The 26,949-nt window shown below is 40.6% G+C and overlaps 1 protein-coding gene across 1 annotated transcript in view; it reads right to left on the reverse strand.

Moving 5' to 3' along the window:
- The window catches only part of gli3 (GLI family zinc finger 3), a 229,328-nt gene that overhangs the window by 19,190 nt on the left and 183,189 nt on the right, over positions 1 to 26,949 (reverse strand). The window contains exons 7-10 of the mRNA XM_079862906.1: positions 25,379 to 25,583; positions 18,045 to 18,261; positions 8,319 to 8,432; positions 7,247 to 7,387 (exon numbers count right to left, since the gene is read on the reverse strand). Of these exons, the coding sequence (XP_079719032.1) occupies positions 7,247 to 7,387; positions 8,319 to 8,432; positions 18,045 to 18,261; positions 25,379 to 25,583 (677 nt within the window). The remainder of the gene's footprint in view (positions 1 to 7,246; positions 7,388 to 8,318; positions 8,433 to 18,044; positions 18,262 to 25,378; positions 25,584 to 26,949) is intronic.

Below are 26,949 nucleotides of genomic sequence, written 5' to 3' on the forward strand. Positions count from 1 at the left end.
ATTGCTATGATCAGATGCTTTCTTAACTGCTGTTTCCTATTCACCGTCATTTTTGTTGTGTTACTCAATAAAAGTTCACAGCACATATTTAAATATTCAGCTTAACGTTGCCACAGCAGAGTGGATGGCACCGAGATGTTAAGTGTGCTCTTAGATTCGATGTTTTCCCTGAGTATTTGGTTTTGGCATGGCTTATTTTGCAAACAGCATTTTTGTCAATCTCCTTTGTGCCAGAAGCCAAAATAAGTCCACACTTCTTCAGCTCTGTACACCGCGGTGGGAGCTGGTATAATTCTTTATTCTTCCATTGATGGTAACCATAGATATGTACATAGATGCCACATTTGATCGCTCCAGACACGTTGATGCGCCATCTTGGAATGGTTAACATGACACTGTTCATCACTCACACTAACAAATCAATACATTTTCATCAAAATGCCACAACATTGTGCAGCCTATGGCTGTAAAATCCACAGAGTTATAAATTCCAGATGAAATGGGATAACTTTTCAGAGGTGAGAATATGCTGGTTTGTAATTTCATGTATAACTCAATATGCAATGTCCATATGCAGAATTATCACATTAATGATAAACAACATGCGGTAAAATCAACTGCTAATGTCTACTGCAAATATAGATATCCATACATGTGAATAACTAGGTCACAGATGCAGTCAACTTGCTCTTGAGTAGTCACCAACCAGATTTGACCGTTCCAATATGGCGGTAGGCTGAGACTAATGAGGCATCTATGTATACATCTATGGTAGTAACTAGTGAGCTGGATTTGCCGATGCTAACATACTGTAAGCGTACAAAGTAGTGTACAAAGGAATTTACTTAAAAACTACATTACTCTTTCCCCGTCATTGACTGAATGTTCCGGCTATCCATGTTTTCACTGTTATATGGTAGGGGCGCTATTACGCATCTTCTAGTACAGAATCTCTGGATCAAAACACAGGTGAAGAAGAAGCAGAAACAAGTGATATAAGATTGCTTATGAAAATGTAAAATGATGGGTCCATTAAAGGGCCCCTATTATGCTATTTTAAAGTGTCCTAATGTTGTTGTGGACTCTCCTACAACATGTTTACATGCATCAAAAGTAAAAAAAAAAAACTGTTTAATTTCCTCATAATATACATTTGCACATCATCACATTTTCAATGACTCTCAAACGACTCGTCAAATGAATCAATCCCTCCTAAATCCCTCCTTTCAGAGCAAATATACTCTGCTCTGATTGGCCAGACAGCTCAGTCTGTTGTGATTGGCATACCGTGTACAGCGCGTCGAAAACAAAACCGCCCATTGCCATAACAACGTCAGCTATGCTTGTCCTGAGGCTTCCTGCACCGTAAACTAAACACAGTAACGAACAATGACATCGATTTTACCATATCAATGCAAGCGCGAGTCCGATGATGAAACATTGGAAGAACTATTCAACCAGAACCTCCTTCGCAAGGATGGCTCAAGCTGGACGTTTCTCAGTGATACACTACTCAGTTTGAGGCACATTATATGAGATGTTGCAACTGTAATTCCTCACCATCAGCATTAACAAGTGCATGTCCATCAACAAACCGATTATTTTACTTGTACTAATTTATTTACCAAGTATTTTTCTAATATATTGCGGTGAACATGTGGAAACTGTATCAATAACAGTACATGTATACATTAGCCGAGCTCTAGAGTGAATGATCTGACGTAACATAAATGTTGGTAAAACAAATATTTCCTCAAAGTAGTGAGAACGACAATCTGTATTAATAGACACAGTTATAGGTAATCGTGTCCCACAACTGATTAGCAGAAGTATTTCAGTAAGACAGTAATAACGTGAGTTAGCCAGTTAGCAGGAGACCTACACAATATAAAACTCAAATCTAAGTATTTTGAACTCCATCTTTCAAGAGCAAGCGGTTTGTGAATCCTGCATGGAACTCTGAGATTTGAGAAGCAGTCTTCAGTAAAATAAAGGGAACACAGCAAAAGTTTAGGATTATACTGCTGTGATATCGTGGTAAAGATTAACTTTAACCACTGATTCTTCACATGCTCGTCCTTGGGCAGTGAAAAAAAACTAGATTTACCTTCACATTGTAGAGCACAGCGCCATCTTCTCGACATGATGCTATCCAGTATCCACAGGAATCAGCTGCTGGTTTGAGGTTCAAGTTTTTCCTGGTGTCTGCGCACGCAATAAGTGGGCGGGCAATATTCTAATGTTTCGTCTTGACATCACATCGAAACGGCTTATGACTCGTTTGAAAAACGAATAATTTAATTGACTCAGAGTCGACTCTTACTTTTGAAAGACAATAACTTTATATACGGTGCACTTTCAGATTTAAAACTTTGCAGGATGTTTTCATTCACTTAGAGCTATGTTACACACTACATGAAAGTAGGGCTGGTCCGAATACCATTTTTTGAGCTTCGAAACTTCGGTAGTAATGAACATCGAATATTCGAAGCTTCGGAGAGAGGGTGCTGAACATTTTCTTCTCTCTAATAAAGGCAGGAATCTCTATGTGCCTGTATGTCCGTTTGCATTTTGATTATTTCGAGAACCGTTCATCCAATCGACTTCACAAAGGAGTGCAGTGTCGCATTTGGTGCAATATAGATGGACACACGAGACGCAACACATTCAGAATTAATAAACTTTTAGTAAACTACAGAAAAGCGCAAGCGGGAAGCGGCGTGCCTCATGCGGGCAGGGCCTATAAATGCCCCGAGAACGGACACTGCACTAGTGATATAAAACGCACACACACAGGTCTGTTAACTTAAGCAATACTTTTAAGGTAGTCTTACAAATTACTGACACAGTAAAGGGTAGATTTAAATAAAGAAAAACGAAATTAAGTTAAATTAAAAACTAGATTAATTTAGATTGATAATAACGGGTAAAAAGGCTAAAGGCTTTCTATTATTCTATTTTCCACAATTCAGCAACGCAGCTTAACCCATAACACAAGCTCAGGCATGCACTTCGGTCCATACAAACTCCGCTGTTCTGCGCTCTAGCCAGAGAACACTCCCGTTGCTGGAACACTTAGGCATCGGTTCTATTTCTAGCATGCACGCGTTTTCCGCGTGGCTCGAGCCGCGCCTGAGGCAGGCAGTGTGCAAACTCCCAACCTGTTAACATGGGAGCCGAAATAAAAACGGACACGCCACGCAGCTGAGACGCTCAGGCCACGCAGCCAGTGTGTCGCCGGATCCCAGGTGCGCAAAAAAACAAACAAAAAAACCCCGAATATTCGAATGTCAAATTTTCAAATCGAATACCAACCCACCGAACGAATATTTGGGTCCAGCCCTAAGGTCATTTTCAAAAATCCATAATAGTGGCCCTTTAAACATGCCTAATGTTACCGAATGAAATGTCGAACCCATGAAGAAGAAATGACTGTGAAGCTTTGGGGGTGTTCATGGACGTGATCTAATCCATCTATGTTTTGATTATCATTCTGAATCCGATCCAGATATAGTCTTTGACAAAAATGCGATTTTCTCAGCTTTTTGTTTAAAATGTTGTTGTTGTTTTTTTGTTTTTTGTTTTTTTAAGAAACTTACCCACATTCAAGTGTTGATTAAAAAAGGATACATGAAGCTAGAATAAAATGTTTTTAAAATGGAAAGAGTTAAAGAACAGTTAAAGGTATATTTCAAGTATAAAACATTTATACCTAAATGGGAACAAAGCTTACGAGTATACTTGCAGTATAAAACTACTACTGAGAGTATACTTCAAAGTGTACTTTCATATACTAAAAAATGTACTACAAGTATTAAAATAGTAAACTACTAGTATACTTATGTTCACTTGTAGTACAGATGCAGAACAAATGAAAAAAACGTAGTTGTGAACTGGTTGTGCATTTAGAGTACACTTAAACATATACTTTTATATACTAAAAAGTGGGCCAATTTAGTCCCAAGCAGTATTGAAATAGTACACTTACAAGTTTACTACTAGTACATTGATATAAGTACACTTACTACATAAAGTATACTTCATAAAAGTAACTTTTTTTTCGTAAGGGACAGTTTACATTTAGAGATAACAACACTGCCATATTGCAGTCGGAGTTAAACCTCAAAACAAAGCCACTGCCACAAATCTTGGATCTAAACAGATAATTAAATATTGATACAGTGTTTTTGAGAATTGTCTATCAATATTTTCTTACAACCCTAATGTGCATATGTGCCCTAATTTGAAGCTCTCTTAAATTCATCTGTATTGTATTCTTAAATGGTTACTTTTTCTAGGCCATGGCCTAAAAAGAAGCCACACATGAAAAGTGCCTGTTTACACGGCAATTTCACAAAGCTCCGGGATCCGCAACAGCATTTAGCGTTATCACATACATACTAATAAATCATGCTCTCTTTTTTCACGTCAGTTGCTAAAGCGCAATGAAAAAAGGAGGAAAAGCTGACAAGAGGCATAAAAAGATGGAGAGCAATAGTAATGTGTGCGGGGGGAGTCAATTGGCATGTGTAATTCAGCGCAGCTTTTCATCTCCGCATAAGATACTCCAAACAGATAAGGTGTCTAATCCTCTGCCTGATCAAAAAAAATCTACATTTTGCCAATTAAAGGGTCTTTGCCAGCAGCCAGATAGGGGTCTGCCTTCCCACTCAGCCCAAGTTTATCTCCCCCAGCACAGGGAGGAGCACAGAGCAGCTTAAAAGTGCTATTCTTACCATATACACACAAGGACATAGACCACCCCACAGCGCCACCATCAGTCAAAACCACCTTGAGGGTGGAGGGAGAGACGGAGTCAGAGAGAAAGAGGATCTAAAATTAACTCTTAGTAAAACAGCCAAATGAGAGTACAAATGGACTCTAAAGTGTAAAATGGCTAAATATTACACTTTTGGTATTTGCTATGAGTTAATAATTAAAAATAGTAGTTTTCTACAACAAATCAAATATCAATTCAGCAGATTATGTAAAAAATTAGGACACTATATGATTCAGTTGTTGGATACAGTCGAGGAGGTCAAGACTTCTGAGGTGGGACAGCAAAATCACCATTTTATTGGGGTTAAAGATATTTCATGTCTCTGTTTCGTTTATCACTGGGCATCCTTGTTTACCAGCAAACCCACACGCATCAGCTAACATTAAAGAGCCCTTATGAACTAGAGTACCCCTATTGAGTGAGATGCAAAGAGAAAGACTGAGAGAGAAGCAAGGTAACCTGATTGGGGGTAATAAGGGCCAGAGTGTTTTTTTTTTTTTTTCGGGGATAAGTCAAAAAAAGAAAAATAATGAAATAAATCAGTACAATTTGACACTCGATTGGTATATGCTGACTGTGTAGAGCAGATAAGTGCGCTAAGTTGCAGAGATTTGATGTTTATCTTATTGAGAGCGCTAAGCTGTGCTGATAAAAAAGCGCAGCAATGTGTCATGGTGTGAGCATGTTTTACATCACTGATCTGCTGGCAGTTTTTATATCGTTAAGATTGTTCTAAAATATCACAGTGGCTCAGTGGTTTTGTTTCTATGCTAATGTATCTTACTTTTTTCCCCCCACATATCACAGTCTAATTTTAGGTTGGGATATAGTTTTTCTGTGCTGCGGTTGTACTTTTTTCTTTTTTTTAGCATAATAAATCTACAGTATATAAACATTTATTTAATAAAACATTTGTTTCTCCAAAGTGTAAACAGAAAATGTGAACAGAACGGAATGTTTGGATTTTTTTTTTTCTCCCACCAAACAATCTTATGGAGGTCGTGGGATATGGGGGAGGGGTCTTATATTTCTTTGATATATGGAAATACCCCCCCCCCCCCCCCCCCGTCTCTTCCCACCACTCTTTGTTGGATGAGATTCACTGTGGTCCACACACTGCTCTCATCCTATTACTGAGAAAAGAGCGATAAGAAGCCTCATCCCTTGCTCAGTTGAATTAGAGGGGAGAGAATGAATTAGAGTGTAGGCAAATATTTTTATTAGCATGTGGCTATGGCAAAATAAAACACAATAATTGAAAAAAGGCAAAAGAATTGGAAAACAAGCATATTTTTTATGAGACAGAGTGATGAATATCACAGTGATTTGAGGAATATCAGATGTTGATTTAAGAAACTATTTCATTTTCAGTGCTTAACAAATTTGCTAATGGAGGAAAGTAAAAGAGTTAGAATAGAATAAAACTCACTTTTTCATAAAATAATACTCATTGGGTTGTTGATATGATATTTAATCTGTCCTACAATGTAAACACTAAAACTATTTTAAACAAACAAAAAAAAATTATAATAATAATTATTATTATATATACATTGTATATATGCATTTATATGTTTTAATTACCTTATATAAATGAAGACTACATATTTATACTTTTTAAAACGTAATCTGTGATACCTCAGGACTATTAGCAAAAAAAGCTAAATGAAGATTGTGAAAATTGTGAAAATTTGTCATTGTTACAATGTAACGTATACATTTAAATACTGAGTAATATTAATTAACTATATGGCTAGGGTTAGGATTGGGTTTGGTTTAGGGTTAGCTACATGTAATTATGCATAATTCATAATTATTACATGTAATTTATCTACCACTCAATTACTAAATTCAAAATTTTGATTTCAAGATTTTTCTAAAACATATAAAAAAGTGTGATATATAGCGAACAATGTGCACATCCCTCTCTCAAATACACAGTCAAGAAATTGTCAAGATCTTCAAGCTTTGAGCACAGGCCTTCAAATGTGGGAGGCAGGCCATTCCAACTGGAGGCTTTCAATTATAGATAGGGGTTTGCATGGCCGCCATGGATTGCCATGGATTGCCATGTCAGAGTAAGGATAGACAGCCATAGAGAACTGGGAATCTTTCTATCAGATGTGTGCCTTTGGGGTTGGTGTGTGTTTCTTTGAATGTGTGTGTTTGTGTGGATGATAGGAGACAAGAGCGGTTAAAAGAATGGCTGTGTGTGTGTGTTGTCCAGAGAGAAGTGGTTAAGGGAGACAGAGTGGTGTATTTTCAACAGGAAGTGGGCTTTCATGTCCCTTCAATCTATGCCCAAGCTTGGGAGTAGCTGTGACAAATGGGATGTCTGAGGCGAAATATAGGCTTTCAAGGTGTGAATGTGTGTCTTTTCCACCTATTTAAGACCCTTATCATAAATGATTCTATTAAGAGACTCAACATTTTCATAGATTAAACACAGATGTTTTGTCCACTCACGTGCACAAGCTGCTCTTGGGTGTCGAACTCTCTGCAGCAACCTTCCCAGTGGCAATTGGTCTCATACACTACCTCCGGCTCTTGCTTGCCCTCCTCTTTATCGCCCTCCTCTTTTACCAGAGTCATTCCATCCATTTGTTCCTGCCACAACCGCATGCAGCAAATTGGTGAGGGCATTTGGGTCAATAATGAAAACACATTTGAAAACACATACAAATATAACGCTATGTGTATTACTGCAGCGTGATGTGAAGGAAATTACTATGTGTGAAAAAATTATATGTGTGGCCTGGTATATGAGAGTTATTCAACAGTGCAGATGAGACGGTGTATGATAAATGATGTTATTTGGAGTACATGACAGCTAGATGAGCTTATTTGTAATCATAAACACAATGCTAAATTTAATAAAAATGGATCTGCTATTTGGAATACCTCTTGAGAAACATTTAGCTGTATGCCTTTACAGGAATGTTATTCTTTTTATCAAGGGAAAAATGCCCTGGAAAAAGCACTTTGCTTTTTAGGTGCCACAAATTATGCAGAATTGGGGATTGTTTATAAGTTCTAGAAGTGTTAACAGGTTTGGAAATGGAAATCAGGTTTTGTGAATTCAGAGGCCTGCAAAATGTAGGTTATATAGTAGATTTGATTTAGCTCTGTTTGGACCACAAAGTGAGAGAAAATAAATGAGAAAAACAATAAAAACAGAGGACATTTTACTCAATTCAGCAGTCGCCCAACCATGTGTCAGTAAAATGTGTCATCTAATTTTTCTTTCATTTTTCCATTCAGTTAAGCATCTGATTAAAAGAAAAACAATTTCCTTCTGAAGCTGTGGAGATCAATGGGGCTTATCGCATCTGAAGCAGTGCCACAACAGGCGACCAAATCAAACACACAAATAAATAGCTTTACAGTATGTAACATAATTGGTCTCAAAGCTCTTGCTGTGTGTGCATGTGTGGAAACCTTTTTTTTTTTTTTTTTTTGGGTTGTGTGTGTGTGTGTGTGTGTGTGTGTGTGTGTGTGTGTGTGTGTGTGTAGCCCAATGTATATGCAAGATGCATACCTGCATGCTAACAGCTCCGGGGCTGGGTGGCTCCTCATCTGGTTTGAGTTTAGAGCGTTTGTGGTGCATGGGATCACCTGTGCTGCTCACAGCCGACTCGCTGGTGGGTTTAGTCTAGAAATAAATATTTTTTAAAAACACACATAAAAATAAGTTACCACATAAAGAGTATAATCATCATCATCATAAATGTAGGTCCAGTTTTATTTTGGAGGTTGAATGATTACCATATTCATGTTCACATTCATGAGATGGTACTCCAAGGTACTTCAAATAAACATAGTATTACCTTTGTCCATCAAAGGATAACATTGTGCCCCCTTGTGAAAAAGAAGTATACTTTAGTTACTTATTAGTACGTAAATATTATACTTTTAAAATAATATACTTAAAAGTGAACTGAACATAATGTTTTCAGACACTTAACTGCATGCTAATTGCAATAAAATGAAAATGTATTATAGATTAAATTTGTATTAAATGCAATTAGCTGAACTTTAGAGTGTTTTTTTTTTGACCAACTTAAAGCCACAGTATGGAATTTTTCTCCACTAGGGGTCGCTAACCTCTTTACAATAACAAAGGCGTAGTTTGATGACGCAACACATGCTAAGAATTATGGATGTTGTCGTCAACGTCAAGCCGACCGATCTAATAATGTTTATGGATGACTGAATACATCGATGCTTTTATCATGACTGTGATATGAAGCAGTTCGGGATTGCTAAGAGACAGCTATCAGCTCCAAACGCGACGCGAGCTCCCGCGGATATAAAAGGAATATGGACATTTCATTCTACCGAACTACACGCAAGTGCAGAATTACAACTCACAGGTCAGTTTATTAGACAAATTAAACTTGTGAGGTAACGCAGTGCTGTTTCACTTGATCTAACATTACACTATCACACTAAACTGCATTTGAATGTGTTGAAATGTATGTGTTAGTTTGTCTATATGAGACTAGCAGTAAGCTAGATCAACATTAGAATAACATAGATCATATTCTAACATTTTATCATTGTTGAACATTGATATAACATTGATTAGTTTTATGTAAATGTGCTCACCTGTTTAATAAAGTACATGTAGGAACGGTCGAAGTCTCAGACGTGGAGCTCTCGTTTATATACTGTCTATGGGAGCGCTAGGCATCTCAAAAACACCGCGCTGATATTGATTCTCGTTTTAGTTCTCCTTTTTTATCCAAAGTCTGCTTGCCATGGTCCGTAATGTTTGAACGAAACAACAACAGCGTGCAAATAGACATTGCGAACTCCACAGTTGTCTGCGTCTGTCGCTTTGGTTAATCAGAGGGCTCTGCTCATAGCTCTGGTTACCATGGCAGTAGGCGGAAACCAGGGACAACACGGACATGATGCCATTGACTGCGACAAACCGGAAATAAAGAAACGTCCCGTGTCTAAAAATTTAATTAAAATTTCTCCTGGTTTGAAAGTTGTTGGAAACAGTCGGGATAATGTAAGTGTCACGGTTCATGAATTCACTGTTTTCTTCGTGTCTCGTGTATTTGTTGTTCTGTGTGTGTGGGTGTGTGTGAGTGGGCGTGGCTGCTCAATTCAGCTGATCAGCGCTCCACCTGATCTCATTCCCCTCACCAGCTGCTGCCAATTCATTCAGCTATATAGACTCATCGCACTCTCCTTTCTTTGTCAGATCGTTGTTTTGGTGTCTTCAGTGTGTGTCGTCGTGTGCCATTCCAGTCCTGTTCCTGTTCCTGATCGTGTTCCTGTTCGGTGTTCGTCGCGTTGGATGTTCACTTCACTGGATTCACCGTCACCTGTCTTCACCATCACGCTGACCATCAAGTCCCTGCGCCACCAACCCACCCGTGTATTTTGCCTTGTGTCTACTGACCCTCAATAAAAGAGTACTTGCATATTTGCTTCCGCTTCATGAATTATGACAGAACGATCTGACCAAGCGATGGGAGCAGCAAGTGGATCCTCTTCTCCTCTGGATGACTTCATCAGGGCCACCATTTCTCGGATAGAAGCCCAGGAGAGGACTTCTAATGAGTCGGGTCGGGCCATTCAAGCTCTCGTGGCGCAGGTGTCCGAGCTCACCCAGCAGCTGCAACAACTACGAGCTCCCACTGCGCCACCACCCGCACCGCCCGCTCCCCCAGTACCACCACCGAGCGTCTCCCAGTCAGAACCCCGCCTACCGGTTCCTGAGCCGTATAGTGGTGAGCCGAACTTTTGCAGAGCATTTCTAACACGCTGTTCAATGCATTTTTCTCTGCAGCCCAGAACATTTGCCACCGAACAGAGCAAAGTGGCGTTCGTGCTCACACTGCTGACTGGGAGGGCAGCTCTATGGGGGACGGCGGTGTGGGAGAATCAAGATCCGTGCTGTGCCTCGTTCCAGACACTCGCCGCCGAGATGAAGATGGTGTTCGACCGCGCGGTCGCGGGAAGAGAAGCAGCACGAACCCTGGCGGACCTCAAGCAGGGAGGTAAATCTGTATCGGATTATGCCATTGAGTTCCGGACCTTGGCGGCTGAGTGTCAATGGAACGAGGAAGCGCAGTGGGACATGTTCCTGCATGGGCTGGCTGACCGCGTCCTGAAGGAAATCTACGCCTTGGATTTACCCGCTACACTCAATGGACTTATTGATCTGGCGCTTCGCGTGGATTCTCGTCTCTCCCGAGTGGAACGGATGAAGTTACCAGCTCGGGCTTCTGCAGTCGCTGAGACCACGCAAGCCAGCGGCGGGGACGCGGTCAGCCCCGTCTACGATCACGAGCCCATGCAGGTCGGGCGAGCTCGGCTTTCCCGGGAGGAGAAGGAAAGGCGGAGATCCCAGAACCTTTGCCTGTACTGTGGGACTGCTGGTCATTTCGCGTACAACTGCCCGGTAAAAGGGCAAGCCCGGCAGTAAATCTGAGGCTACTGTCGGGTGGGATCTCCGCTGAGAAGACCTCATCAACATCTACGCTCCTCCCGGTAAGACTTAGATGGTCAGCCAACACTCACGACTGTCTAGCACTTTTGGATTCCGGGGCAGAAGGTAACTTCATGGACTACACATTCGCTCACAAGATCCACGTTCCCCTGTTACCCCTCACCCACTCCATTGCTGTTCACGCCCTCAACGGTCAAGCTCTTCCTACCATTTCATTCACCACTGGACCCATTACACTTACAGTATCCGGAAATCACACAGAGACTACCTCATTTTACATCCTGGACTCCCCCCTTGCACCTATTGTTCTCGGTCACCCCTGGCTCATCAAACATAACCCCAAGATAGACTGGCAGCAGAGATCAGTGTTGGAGTGGAGCAGTTTATGTCATAAGTCCTGTCTTGTGTCTGCTTGTCCGTCTGTTGTTGTTTCTGCATTACAGGAGGAGGCAGTGGATTTGTCAAACGTGCCCACGGAGTATCTGGACCTGAAGGAAGTGTTCAGTAAGTCTCGGGCTGCTTCTCTCCCTCCGCATCGTCCCTATGACTGTGCGATAGATCTACTGCCAGGTACGTCTCCGCCTAAGGGCAAGCTTTACTCTCTGTCTGTTCCCGAGAGGGAGGCCATGGAGAAATATATTTCTGATTCTCTGGCATCCAAATTCATCCGACCTTCCTCTTCTCCAGCGGGGGCGGGGTTCTTTTTTGTGGGGAAGAAGGACGGTTCTCTGCGACCTTGCATTGACTACCGAGGGTTGAATAACATCACGGTAAAGAATACTTACCCTTTGCCGTTGATGTCTTCAGCCTTCGAGAGGTTGCAGGGAGCGTCGGTCTTCACAAAGCTGGACTTACGTAATGCTTATCATTTGGTCCGCATCAGGAAGGGGGATGAATGGAAGACCGCTTTTAACACCCCCAGGGGGCACTTTGAATATTTGGTTATGCCTTTTGGGCTGTCCAATAGCCCAGCGGTCTTCCAGGCACTCATCAATGACGTGCTGAGAGACATGGTCGATCAGTTCATTTATGTCTACCTGGATGACATATTGATTTTTTCTTCGTCTCTCCAGGAACACGTTCAGCACGTCAGACGAGTGCTTCAGAGGTTGCTAGAGAATGGGCTTTTTGTCAAGGCGGAGAAATGCGCTTTTCATGCACAGTCTGTTCCTTTCTTAGGGTACATTGTGTCGTCTGAGGGGATGCGTATGGATCCTGAGAAGGTTAAGGCTGTGGTGGATTGGCCAAGTCCAGATTCCCGTAAGGCCCTACAGAGGTTTCTGGGGTTCGCCAATTTCTACCGGCGGTTCATTCGCAATTTCAGCCAACTAGCCTCACCTCTGACCGCCTTGACCTCCCCCAGAACTACGTTCAGGTGGTCAGACGCAGCTGAGGCTGCGTTTGCCAAACTGAAAGGCCGCTTTGTTTCAGCCCCCATCCTAGTTACCCCTGATCCATCACGTCAGTTCGTGGTGGAGGTCGACGCGTCAGAGGTGGGGGTAGGTGCAGTGTTATCCCAACGTTCTTCTACAGACGACAGAATGCATCCGTGCGCGTTTTTGTCTCATCGTTTGTCCCCTGCCGAACGTAATTATGATATTGGTAACAGAGAGTTGTTGGCAGTCAAGTTAGCATTGGAAGAGTGGCGTCACTGGTTAGAAGGGTCGGGGGTACCTTTTATCGTTTGGACCGATCATAAGAATCTGGAATACATTAGAACCGCTAAAAGATTGAACTCTAGGCAGGCTCGGTGGGCACTTTTTTTCGGACGTTTTGACTTTACTCTCTCGTACCGCCCGGGCTCCAAAAACATCAAACCCGATTCTTTGTCACGCATTTTTGACCATTCCGATCGCCCGTCTACTCCCGAGTGCATTTTTCCGGAGACCCTAATTATCTCCACACTCTCATGGGAGGTCGAATCGAAGGTCAGGACGGCCTTAGAAGGGGTAACGCCTCCGCCCGGTTGTCCACCGAACCGTTTATTTGTGCCAGAGGAATTACGGTCCAACGTCATTCAGTGGGGTCATTGTTCCAATGTGGCTTGTCATCCAGGAGTTAGTCGCACAACGTCCTTAGTTAAGCAACGATTTTGGTGGCCACGCATGGCTCGTGACGTTCACAGTTTTGTTTTGGCTTGCTCAGTTTGTGCCACTGGTAAGACTTCCAATCGACCCCCAGATGGGCTCCTTCAACCGCTGCCGATCCCTTCGAGACCCTGGTCCCATATCGCACTAGATTTTGTTACCGCCCTCCCACCCTCTCAGGGTAACACGGTAGTTTTGACCGTGGTGGACCGGTTCTCGAAGGTGGTCCATTTCATTCCCTTGCCCAAATTACCCTCAGCCAAGGAGACAGCGTTAACAGTCGTTAACCACGTCTTTCGGTTACATGGCCTCCCGACAGACGTGGTTTCCGACAGAGGACCCCAATTTGTGTCCAAATTTTGGCAAGAATTTTGTAGATTACTGGGTGCGACGGTTAGTCTGTCCTCAGGGTTCCATCCCCAGAGCAATGGCCAAACTGAGAGAGCCAACCAGGATTTGGAGAGAACGTTGCGATGTCTGGTCTCCAAGAATCCTTCCTCATGGAGCCAACAACTGTCAATGGTGGAGTACGCCCACAATTCGTTACCAGTATCATCTACGGGCCTATCGCCGTTTGAGTGTAGTCTAGGTTACCAGCCACCAATTTTTCCTAGTCTGGAATCTGAAGTCGCGGTCCCATCCGCTCACGCCTTTGTCCAGAGGTGTCGTCGCACTTGGACTAGAGCCCGTGAGACTCTACTCCAAGCGGGAGCGCGCACCAAGGCTAAAGCCGATCGCCACCGGTCTAGGCCTCCCGTATACGTCGTTGGTCAAAAAGTGTGGCTTTCTACTAAGAACATTCCTCTTCGTTCCGTCTCTAATAAACTAGCTCCCAAATTTATTGGCCCATTCACTGTCACCAAGATCATTAGCCCGGTGGCAGTCCGCCTCAAACTCCCTCCAGTGTACAGGAGGATTCATTCCGTCTTCCATGTTTCCAAAATTAAGCCCGTGTTTCATTCTCAGTTTAATCCGCCTGTCCCGGTTCCTCCCCCGCCGCGTCTCGTAGAAGGGGAACCTACGTATTCGGTTAATCGTATTCTGGACTCAAGGCGGAGGGGACGCGGATTCCAGTACTTGGTGGACTGGGAAGGTTACGGTCCGGAGGAGAGAAGTTGGGTTCCTGCTAGAGACATCCTGGATCACTCTCTTATCGATGATTACAATCGACAGGTAAGGGAGTCTGGGGACGCCAGGAGGCGTTCCTAGGAGAGGGGGTACTGTCACGGTTCATGAATTCACTGTTTTCTTCGTGTCTCGTGTATTTGTTGTTCTGTGTGTGTGGGTGTGGGTGAGTGGGCGTGGCTGCTCAATTCAGCTGATCAGCGCTCCACCTGATCTCATTCCCCTCACCAGCTGCTGCCAATTCATTCAGCTATATAGACTCATCGCACTCTCCTTTCTTTGTCAGATCGTTGTTTTGGTGTCTTCAGTGTGTGTCGTCGTGTGCCATTCCAGTCCTGTTCCTGATCGTGTTCCTGTTCGGTGTTCGTCGCGTTGGATGTTCACTTCACTGGATTCACCGTCACCTGTCTTCACCATCACGCTGACCATCAAGTCCCTGCGCCACCAACCCACCCGTGTATTTTGCCTTGTGTCTACTGACCCTCAATAAAAGAGTACTTGCATATTTGCTTCCGCTTTATGAATTATGACAGTAAGTACACAACTAAAAAATATATATAACATAGATATAGTGATTTTTGCTAATTTTAAAGCAAAAAAGTTACATATTGTGCCTTTAAATAGGACTTATTAACTTTATATGTCATTTTTATAATAACTAAATAAATGATTAAAGTGTATTGCCGAATGTACTGACAAGCTGTCAAAGTGCATTTAAATGTGTTAAGAAACATAGATATTGTCACCATTATGTGCAGTTTAGTTTTGTTCATGGACTTTTGGTTTGTAAATCTTCAGTTCCTGTGTTCCTTTGTTTAAGTTTCCCGCCACTAATCTGTAACCATGGCCTCTATCTATCACCACAGCTGTTTGTCACGATTGTGTATTTAAGTTCCTCTTTAAGTGGCTTTTTATTTCATTAAAATTATATTATTTATATACATATACATATAAATGACCACTGTATTTTAGAGAATACCACAGTACTGCGATGGTAGATCAAAAAAGCTTGATTTTAACATTGTACTATTCTCAAAAAATGGATCATCTTTGTTAGTGTAATAATACGCATGCATATAACAAATCCACTTTGTTAAACAAAACCCCCACAAAAACAAACACAATTAACATGTTGAAATAGACATTATTCTCAATTTCTCCCTGAACAGCAATATCCCCTCTTCTGACTGCTCATTCACTGCCCCCCCCCCCCTCTCTCTCTCTCTCTCTCTCTCTCTCTCTCTCTCTCTCTCTCTCTCTCTCTCTCTCTCTCTCTCACTCTGCCAGAGGAAGTCCCTTGTGACTGACCAGAGCCAGTAAAGAAGAAGGACTCGGTGGGAGAGAAAAAAGTAACATTCCCTGGATGAGAGAGCATGATTCCTTGGCTCTGAAGGAAGGTTTATCCTGCCAGACTCCTCTAGCAGAGCGTTTAACTGCTTTCAGCTTCCTTTGCTCTTAAATCACAAAAAAATACAGGAGATGTGTGAAAATACTTATTGACTTTATTGTGACTCTTTAATTAGCATACATGTACAAAATTGGAAGATATTACTCAAAATCAAGCCAAAAAGTAATTGTTTTGCATTGAGTATTGAAAATAGAGCAGATAAATCTGACATTTTGGTAAAGGCACAGGGATTCAGTCAAGGATTAAACCAAATATATTTACTAAGATGTTCAAAACCCTTTTTGGATTGCAAAATAATTTATTTAGCAGAGTGACCAGTGCGTTAACTTGCCGAAAAACACCCGTTCAAACCTTGCAAATCATTCAAGTTTTTAATGATATTAGGGTGAGTAAATGATGACAGCATGTTTGTTTTTGGATGACCTATCCATTTTAAGCTCAAGTATTCATGTTTATGAATTTATGAATACATTTTAAAGACAATCTTAGAAATATATATTGTATACCATATGAAGTGTATAAAACTAAAATAAAAAAAAGTACCTTGAGAGCTTAGAAATTCAATAAAAAAACAGTGCTCTGCTATTTCTCTGTCTGTCACATTGAGCAATGCTCACACCTTCTCTCTTTTTCCATTAATTGTTCTTTTACAACCACATGGTGAGACAAATGTCCCATGATGACCTTCTATTAAAGAGCCCGGTGCTGTCTGTGGTCAGGCGGGGGAAATGGATGACAGTTGGGACGGAGTAGTGGGTCTGTAATGGCTTGAAAGGAGAGCATTGGCATTGGGACAATCTCTGGAAACACTAAGAGTTAACTTACTAAAGTACAAAAAAAAAAAAAAAAAAAAGGGATCGATACAAAGATGGATAAAAACAACAAGATGCACTCTGCGGATTTTAATCGAGCGAACGCGGTGAGTATAAATGGATGGGAGCACACTTGGGTGAAAAAACGAAAGAAGAAAAACACTTTTACGCTCATCCTTCAAAGGGAAGGTTTGAGAATGTATCTGTGTCTGATTAATGGAGGAGGTGGTGGGATTTTTGCTGTTAACAAGCTAGGTGTTATTTCTCAAAGGTACCTTCCAGGCAAGCTCACCAGCCCTCCGCATCGAGACACAACATAGAGACTACGTGCACACAAGGGAAAAACTCCCATGAGGCCTGTCTGCAGCCACACTTTCTCAGCTGTTTATATATGCTGCTGTGTTGGTGGTGCATGTTTTCATGAGCCACACACAATAACAAATAGCACTGGCTCTTGTGATGATAAGCACTGAATAAATTTAAGCCTTGAGGGGGAAAATCACTGTGTGATCTAAACAAATTCTATTTGCTGTTTACACCCAAAAGCAATCATGTTAAATGATTTAAAAATGGATTGTGTTGTTTAAACTCGAGAAAGAAAAAAATCTTTCTTCATCTAATTTTAGTTCTCCCAGCTTTGCATGTGTATTCTAACTGACTTGTGAAGGCGGTTAACACGTGCTCCAATAAAACCGAGATGTAGTGCTCATATGTAGCCTGGCAAGCCAGACCTACATCAAGATGTTAGGTCTGGCAACTCACCATAGACACGGCTCAATCCGAGGGGCGGGATAAACGGCTGTCTTTCAAATTCCCTCTGCACGCATTAGGACAGCGCTTCAACCAACCAGAGCGTTTTCCCAACAGCGGAGCTAACGTTAGTTGATAGATTCAACTTTTGAATCTGGCCGGCAAAACTATAAACACATCTTCCTTTTTTAAGAGTGCCGTTCTTTGCTCTTTTCTCAAAGAAAAACTTAACTCCAAGTCCCCCAGAGTCGCGGCCAAAGCCGATTTGAAAGACTGTTCACCAGAAGCAGCAACTCTTCTTTGTTTTCAAGTAGTAGGGAACCGTCACAACTCTGTCGTCATTATGTTAAGCCCGCCCCGCCTACTCTATACGCAATGTGATTGGCCTGACCCAATTTAGGTTTTTACAGCTCCGAAAGTCAACGGAGAGTTGCTAGACTACCCTGGCTGCAAAATACATTTTGCTGCCGCTAGGGTGCGTCTAGATTTCTAGGCTAGCTCATATGGGAAACACGAGTTCAAATCCAGCTTGCGTTAAACTGTCTCGTCTCCATTATCTCTTGCCATTTCTCCATCTTTTCTATCAATAATTCATGTAGTATTGAGAACTGACCTGTGAGTCATTTAAGGCTGTGGAACGTTCTGTAGGTGCCAGGCTGGAGGGGGGGATCCCAGGAACAGGTCTCTGGGTGGCAAAGGCAGGAGCTGGGTGCACGAGGGGCGGACTGTGTCCGAACGCAGAACCTACGATACCCGGTTGCCGACTGATCAGCTGCTGATGCATTTGTAGTGCTACAGGCGTTGGAGGATATGCAAAACTCAATGCAGGGCTGAAAGACAAATAGAGGAAAAAAACAACAGCTTATAAGAAAGATTCAACCATGAGAAAGTTCATGTTGCAAATGAGTGAAATGGTGATGTGGTACATTACAAATGTTCTTTATATAAAATTTGCCATTGATTGATGATTGAATTATTATTAATTTAATATTATTTATAATACACTATAATTAGATTTGTAACGGTTTCTGAATTTTTTTTTTTTTTTTACCAAGGCTACATTGTTGTGCATAATCAAATTACAGTAAAAACATTAATACTGTGAAATATTACAATTTAAAGTGACTGTTTATTATTTGAATCTATTTTAACAAGTCATTATTCCCGTGAAGTTAAATTTTCAGCAGCCATCACTCCAGTCTTCAGTCACATCACATGGTCCTTCAGAAATCATTCTAATAAGCTGATTTGGTGCCTGAGAGCAGGGCTTAATTTGAGCCGGAACATGTTCTGTCACCTCCGACATTAGATCCGGAACCTTTTTTATTGGATCCGGCACCTCCTGTGTCACTATGGAAATTTAATTGCCTAAATGAAAAAAATAAAATTACTGTTTGTGTAGTGTTCAATGTTGTTATTTGTCTGGTTAGTCTTTATTCCCCACTGAAGTTACAAAAATCTTGTGTTTGCATTTTCGATGCGTTTTGAGGTGAATTTTCAGGGTAAGACAGAGGGGGGAGACACTAAGTGACACATGACTTGCGCGCTTGTTGTGCTATAGTTGAGATTGCTGTTAGCCTCGATCGTTTCACTCAGGGGAAAAATGTCAAAAAGACAGCAAAGTTTGCTTAACTTTTTCAAATACGCTGGCCAGTCAGATCCCAAACAAGCAAAAATCGTTTCTGCTGATCAAGAATGTGGAGACCACGGTGGACACAGCAGTAGTATCGACATAATATCTCGTTATTTCGACATAATAAGGGGACATTCTAATCTGCATTAAGCCACATTAAGCGTTCTTATAATGGTTTTCTATGGGAGGAAATGCTTAACGTGCAATTGCGTTCATATTCTAGGCTCATCTGATTTTTTGTACATAGCATAGCCTACTTTGTTATGATTTTAGTATCATAATGATTAATAAATGCACGCACAATTATCCGTGAACTTGATTTGAATTCAATTCAAATGCCTTTCAACTTGTGTGTGCAAAATTCAGAATTAAATGAATGTGCAGCAATTTGTACAAATAGAGAGTCTGTAGGCCTATACTATACTGGTGTAGCCATTAAATAAGCGCATTTAGTTTCATATTTGTTAAAATATTATAATGCTTTTTTTTTTTCCATTTATGTTGATTTATGAAAAGTAAACAGCATGAGTAAGATTGGATGCGCAATATGAGACATGGAGCGGGTCAGACATGATTTTGAACACTTCATTAAGTTTTGTTTTGTAGAAAGCCTTTCTTTAAAGTGAATTCCGTTTTGTATAAATTGAATCTTAATTTTAATCAATTTTTCATCAACCAATTGCCTGGATTTAATGAATAAAATATAACAGACACTATAATCATGGAGGCGCCCGCACGGTCACTTGCATTGCACGTTAACTGGAGCGCATCTCATCCTAACTTAACGAAACTGATGCCTCACACAGACATGAGAAATACATCAAATACACAAAGCTTGAAATGTCTTTAAACGAAATAATTCAAAACGAAAAAAGAAAAAGGCTACTCTCTGATTGTGTAATCCATTGTGTGCATTTCTCTCTACAGGCGCGTTCACTACAGAGATGGCGATCGTCGTCAACTTCATCTTTGCAGTCGACACTGTCAGAAAACACTAGTTTATTAATAAAAATCAATGCGCACGCGTCACCGGATTTACAAATGCACATCTTGAAGCACGTACACGTCGAAATAACGAGATATTATATAACATTATTATTATTAATAATAGCCTACATCTTTTAGAATATTTGATTGAATGCTGAATGTTGCACTTGTTTAATTTAATAAAATTAATTAATTAATTAAAAATTAATTGTGATCATTAAAATAATTGAATATTAAATATTTAGTGGCCAAGTTTTGCGCAGCTCCCCTTGTCATTGATCTAGCACCTATGGAAGCTTGTTTCCGCCACAAAATAAAACATTTTAAAAGATAATTGTGACTTTTTATCTCACAATTGCGAGTTTACATCTCGTAATTCTGACTTTATTTCTCAGAATTGCGAGATATGAAGTGAGAATTGCGTGAAATAAAGTTGTAATTGCGTGCTAAAGTCAGAATTGAGAGATATAAAGTCAGAATTGTGTGAAATAAAGTCGCTTTGCGTGTTATAAAGTCGGAATTGCGAGATATAAAGTCAGAATTGCGTGTTATAAAGTCGGAATTCTGACTTTTTTTCTCGCAATTGCGACTTTATATCATGCAATTCTGACTTTATAACACATAATTGCGAGTTTATATCTCGCAATTCTGACATCTTTTATCAGAATTGTGAGATATAAACTCCAAATTTAAGGGAACTTTTTTTTTTAACCTCAGAATAGTTTATATCTCACAATTCTGACTTTATAACACACAATTGCGACTTTATATCATGCAATTCTGACTTTATTTCTCAGAATTGCGACTTTATTTCTCAGAATTGTGACTTTATATCTCGCAATTGCGACTTTATTTCTCAGAATTGCGACTTTATTTCTCACAATTCTGACTTCATATCTCGCAATTCTGAGAAAAAAAGTCACAATTCTGACTTGAAAAAGTCAGAAATGGTGAGATAAAAAGTCGCAATTATTATTATTTATTTATTATTCAGTGGCGGAAACAAGCTTCCATAAGCACCCCCTCAGCACATGTGTTAAAAATTCTCTGGCGCCGCCCCTGCAGAGAAGCTAGGTAGGCAGTGTAATTTGTTTTTGTTCCGTTACCTCCAACCCCCGTTTTGAGTTGCCGGACTTTATTTATTTTGGTTTTGAGTGGTGGTGAAACTGCATTTACTAAAAATAGACATTTTTATATATTATATTTTATATAATTTTTTTTATATGAAATGAAAAGTCTTTACTGCCAATTTTGATCAATTTAATGCAGCCTTGCTAAATAAAATAATTAATTTCCAAACAAAAAAACACAAACTTCTGAAAGGTAGTGTAATGTAATAATATTTTATAATATAAAATAATATTATCAATAAAATACAATTATTAATATTAATAATTACCATTAGCCCAAAAATACAAATATAATTTACTACACTTAGTAGTTCATCTTAATTAATAAACAAATATATAAACAACAACAATTATAAACCCTTTAAAGAAAGGTTCCAATATAGTTCATGCAAAAATTATGAATAACCTGTAGAGAATAAAAGCTGTATTTAAGCACACTATTGAACTTTCATATATCACCTCCTCCTCTATAGATGCCACAGTCTCTTTAATGACAAATCCCTGGTGCTCAATAACAGACATTCATAGGGGTTTCCATTCATCGTGGGACATGCTGGCCGCTCCATGCAAGCTCATACATCTACTGGTCTTATTAAAGGCAGAGAGGAAATCAATGTAGCTGGACGCTGCGTGGCTGACGCAGCTGTCTCATCACTCATTGGGCTTGGACCCTCGCCTGCCATGTCTGTCTATTCATGTATACACGAGATATGACTGATTAGCTTACAAAAAACAGTCACTGATAATCACTCTCAGTGTGGGAAAGAGGAACATTTCTGTCATCTTTTCTTTCTCTGAGACCCCCACCCAAACATAGGTAAAGTCACCAGGTAAAGGCATTTCTTAATAGTGCTGGATGGCAGATGTCAAACTGAGTGACACATAGCCAGGGATGCTAGCTATGTCTCACACTATGTCTCTTTGGTAGATACATCGTTCAGTTTGATAGAGAAGTTACAAAAACTGAATGTCAAAAAAAAAACCTAAAAAACTAAAAATCTCATCTCCGGTTTAACATCTGTTGTAGTACTCATTACAAATTAATTAATAAAATTGTCTGAGGAAATTAAATCTCAGAAAAAATGTTTAATTTCACATACACTTCAGTTCAAAGGTCTGGGTTAAGTAATTATTTAATTTTATTTTTTAAAGAAATGTACACTTATTCAGCAAGGACGCATTCAGTTGATAAAAAGTGACAGTAAAGACATATATAATGTTACAAAAGATTTCTATTCCAAATAAATGCTTTTGAACTCGAAGACTCGACCGCACAGGTAGTTAATCCACAGGTAAAAGTTCAGTCTAGAACGACGAGACCAGACCCACGTGTTTTTGGTGCTGGCTTTTATGGAGGAACTGATGATGCTGATGGCAGACAGGTGTGCACAAGGGGTAGCCAGAGAGGATGATGGGAAATGTAGTGTGCTGAGGTGACTGGTCTGGTGACTGAGAAGGACATGGTAGTTGTCCGAAGGCACAGACCAAGATGGCATTGCAGGAAATGGCGAAGGGCTGACAACCTCTAGCAGAGGCAGGGCTGGAGGACTGGCTGAGCAGGGCAGTGACGGAGGCAGATAAAAAGGTAGACAGGGTTGAATGTAACAATACATTGTCCATGCAGGTGTCTGTGCTGTCTAGGAACAGCGATGAAAAATCCAAAATGGGGTGGGATAGGGTGGGAGACGATACCTCTGCGCTGAAGTCAATCAGCCAGTCCTCAGTCTCAAAATCCACCAAATTTCCATCGGCCACTGATGTTGTGGGTTCACACCCCTGGTCAGACTCACTTGGGGGCTCCTCTTCCGGGGCGAGTGTCCACACTACCCTCTTATCTTCAGGCACTGGCTGACGTGTCACACGGTAGCTCTCCGTCTGCAGGGGGTCACATGTTTCCTTCGTGGTCGATAGTCGTGGAATGGACTCTGTGTCCGGCTGTGTTCTGGACCGGGGGTAAACATTCTCTAGACACCAGATGATAGCGTCCCTCCAGTTCAGTCCAGAGGTGTCTGGGAGGTCTACAGGGTGATGGTAATTCACCCCGATCCAGAACAGAGACTTCAGGGTCTCATCGTCAAAGGGGCTGGTGACGGCAAGGCAGAAGGTCTTGGTAAAAAAAAAAAGTCCAGGTTCTCATGAGCCACAACAGCAAATCGTGCTGCATAATACATTTTAGGTCTGGTCTTCTTTCATGGAACAGAAGAATGCAGACACAGGTAAAATCTGAATAGTTTATTGAATGACACACAGGATGGTAGCAGGTGAGTCTCTGGATTGCAAATAGTTAAGGTGAAACTGGCAGGAAAATGACTGTTCTTTTCTGTTGTAGGTGGAGATGACAGGTGACTGGAAGACTGGCTGACTGGAAGACGAGATGATCACAGACGACTGAAGACTTGACAGTTCAAGATATGATCGCACAGGTAGGTAATCCACAAGTGGGTAGTCATGTTGAAGTTCAGCCTAGAAGAACACGACCAGACCCACATGTGTTTTTGGTGCTGGATTTTATGGAGAAACTGATGAGGCTGTTGGCAGACAGTTGTGGTGATTGTTGAGTGTGCACAGGTGTTAACCAGAGAGGATGGGAAATGTAGTGTGCTGAAGTGACTGGTCTAGATTGCGCAACAACATTGATAATAGTAAGAAATGTTTCTTGAGCACCAATTATTAGAATAATTTCTGAAGGGTCATGTCTCACTGAAGACTGGAGTAATAGTTGTCATTTTAAATAAATAATAAAATAATAATAATAATAATAATAATAATAATAATAATATTTGTTAATTTAAATAATAATATTTCACAACATTACTGTTTTACTTTATTTTTGATCGAATAAGTGCTGCCTTGGTGAGCATAAGAGACTCCTTTCAAAAACATAAAAACAATTTACTGACCCCAAATAAACTGTACCATTTTATAGTAGTGCAAGTAGTGTGTTCACACACACACACACACACACACACACACACGCACACACGCACGCACGCACAGACACAAAAACTCAGTGAGAGCACTATGAGAACTTAGATAATGTACTTATTTAAACAAGAAATTTAAGATTACTATTTTTGGCAGAGAGTAGGCAGTAAGTCGGAATATAGGAGTGTGTTGTGACTGGGACAAATTTAGATATCCCAGCTTATAGCATTAGGTTGATCAGTATCTGAATATTGATTGGCCCCCATGTCAATAACAGTCTCATTGATGTCACAAACGCTTCATTATCCACTTAAAATCTGTCTGCTATGAACTGACCGAACTAATTGAGCCCCATATAAGTGAGATCATTTGAAAAACATGAATTATTCAGCTGTTGAAACAGATTAAACAAGATTACAAGGCAGAGGATGGTCAGTGAACACTTAAGAACAGCCCCCAGGTTGAAGCACTATTGAATTTCAACTAAGACATACTAAGTGGGTGAGTTTTATTCACTTCATCCACAACAGATTCTCTCTCTTTCCCATTAAAGCTTGTGTTACTGTCCTCAGCCCAGACTTCGCTTCCTTCCCTTGTCCCCCTCTTCATGACCCTTTCATTTGTCATTCCCCCTTCCTCTCCTCCTTTCCAGCATGAGCGATTGCATAGCGGCAGTGTTAGGATAAAGCTCTCCTCAGCTGATGGAGAGAACATTAATCAGGTGATGCATATCAGACAGACGAGTGTGAGGGAGGAGGGGAGGAATATGTTCACATGCTTCCTCCTAATAGTGCTCTCTATGTTCCCTCGTTTATTTCGCCGTCCAGTGTTCATTCATCACTTCACTGCTGAGGATGTACTGGAGTGTCCACTTTCAGCACAGGTCGCTTTTCCTGTCTATCTCTTTCTCAGAATCTCTCTCGCATTCTCTTGCCTCTTGTCTGTTCCAATATACACCACTCTCTTTATTTTCATACTTGGTACAGGGTCCAAGTTTGGAATGACAGGAAGGTGAATAAATAAAGAATTTAGGGTAAACTATCATTTTAAAACCTGTCAAGTGAGAGACGAAGACTGGCTCATCTCAAAAGGTTGTGAGTGACACAATAATCTGTCCTGAAGGAAAAACTAAACCATTCCAATGACATATGACGTACGAAAAAAAAAAAAAATTTTTAAACAAAAAATTATGTAAAATCCAGTTTTATGGCCAGTCAGAAATAATTCTAAAAAATGTTGTTAAAAAATCTTTTTATTTATTCTTGTATGTACCTGATAGTGCCAGCTGAGAGGTGTCCGTAGGATCCACTGGTGGATGAGCTGGAGCGGGAATTATTAAGAATAGTGACTAGAGAGTTGGGCGAGGTGCGAATCATGGCCTGCAGGTCAAAACTGGGGTCAGACAGGCATGGGGAGCTGGGAAGGGGTCGTTTTCTGCTGGGCCGATTTGTGAACCTAGGACTGGGAAATCGAGAACCTGAGGGAGATAGACAGACAGAGAGAAAAAGAAAAAGACCATAGTAACTAAAACCTAATAGTAACACAAAATGTATTCTATCTTAATTTTATTGTATTGTATTTTTTATTTCAGAAAAGCTGTTACTATCGAAGAGATATGGGAATTACCACCATTAACTGTCAGCCAGATATTTTATGGTCATGCCTGTTGAGCACAACTATATCCCTACTGACATAATTTCCAAAAATGTATCCCATTTTCATGTGGACAGTATATTGTTAGTGTGAACTAACCACACAGAGGGCTTTACATATATTATTATTTTTTAATTATATTTAATTTATTCATCATAGACAATGCTTTCAACAATGGTTGCATTTCCTGCATTGCATGCATTTTGAGCACACTGTAAAAACAAGTTTGACTACACTTTTCCCACTGCTTTTTGGCAGCATCACTGTGATATTGAATCATGTTTAATTGGGTTGAATAGTGTGTCAACACTGAATGGAATTGCACTAGTTGTTTTTGAAAAGCTTTCTCTAGAAAGCAGATCGAACGCAGACAGGCCCCTCCACTCACGCACAATGACTGGCACCTACAGATTAAGAAATGACTTTTGTTGTCTTTTCATTGGCAGATGTCACAAACAAGAAAGAAGGGAGGGAGAAGTGAAAGGAGGAGGGGAAGAGAGGGGTGCGGGGGTAATGGTGGTCTTTTGTTGTATGGAGTGACACAATGACTTTGTGACTCATATTTTTTTCTTTCAGTTATTCTGTACTTTTTTTAACAGAAAGCATGCAAACAAAACAAAATTACGCTCTCTCTCTCTCTGAATCTCTCCATCTCTTTCTACTTTGACACATACAGTGATTACAGGGTCTGTCATTCATATTTAAATCACTGTGTGTGTGTGTGTGTGTGTGTGTGTGTGTGTGTGTGTGTGTGTGTGTGTGTGTGTGTGTGTGTGTGTGTGTGTGTATTCACACATTTGGAACATCTTTTTACATTGTTAGCGTTCTGCTTAGAACTGTGATTTAAGCCTTTGAATGATTTTGGATGTGTGGAGCACAACAAACACAACGTGAATAATATTTAATTAATTAATAATAATAATAATAATGTAATTTATTACATTTATATAGCACTTTTTCTGGGTACTCAAAGTGCTTTACATATGGAAGGGAGAATCTCCTCAACCATCTCCAATGTGCATCATCCACCTGGATGATGCGACGGCAGCCATATTGCGCCAGAACTCCCACCACACACCAGCTTATTGGTGGAGAGGAGACAGAGTGAAGAAGCCAATCATTATATATGGGGATGATTAGGAGGCCATGATGGACAGAGGCCAATTGACAGTATGGTGTCCCCATCACTA

The sequence above is a fragment of the Squalius cephalus genome (genome assembly GCF_949319135.1).
Source record: "Squalius cephalus genome assembly, chromosome: 25".
Classification (NCBI taxonomy): Eukaryota; Metazoa; Chordata; class Actinopteri; order Cypriniformes; family Leuciscidae; genus Squalius; species Squalius cephalus.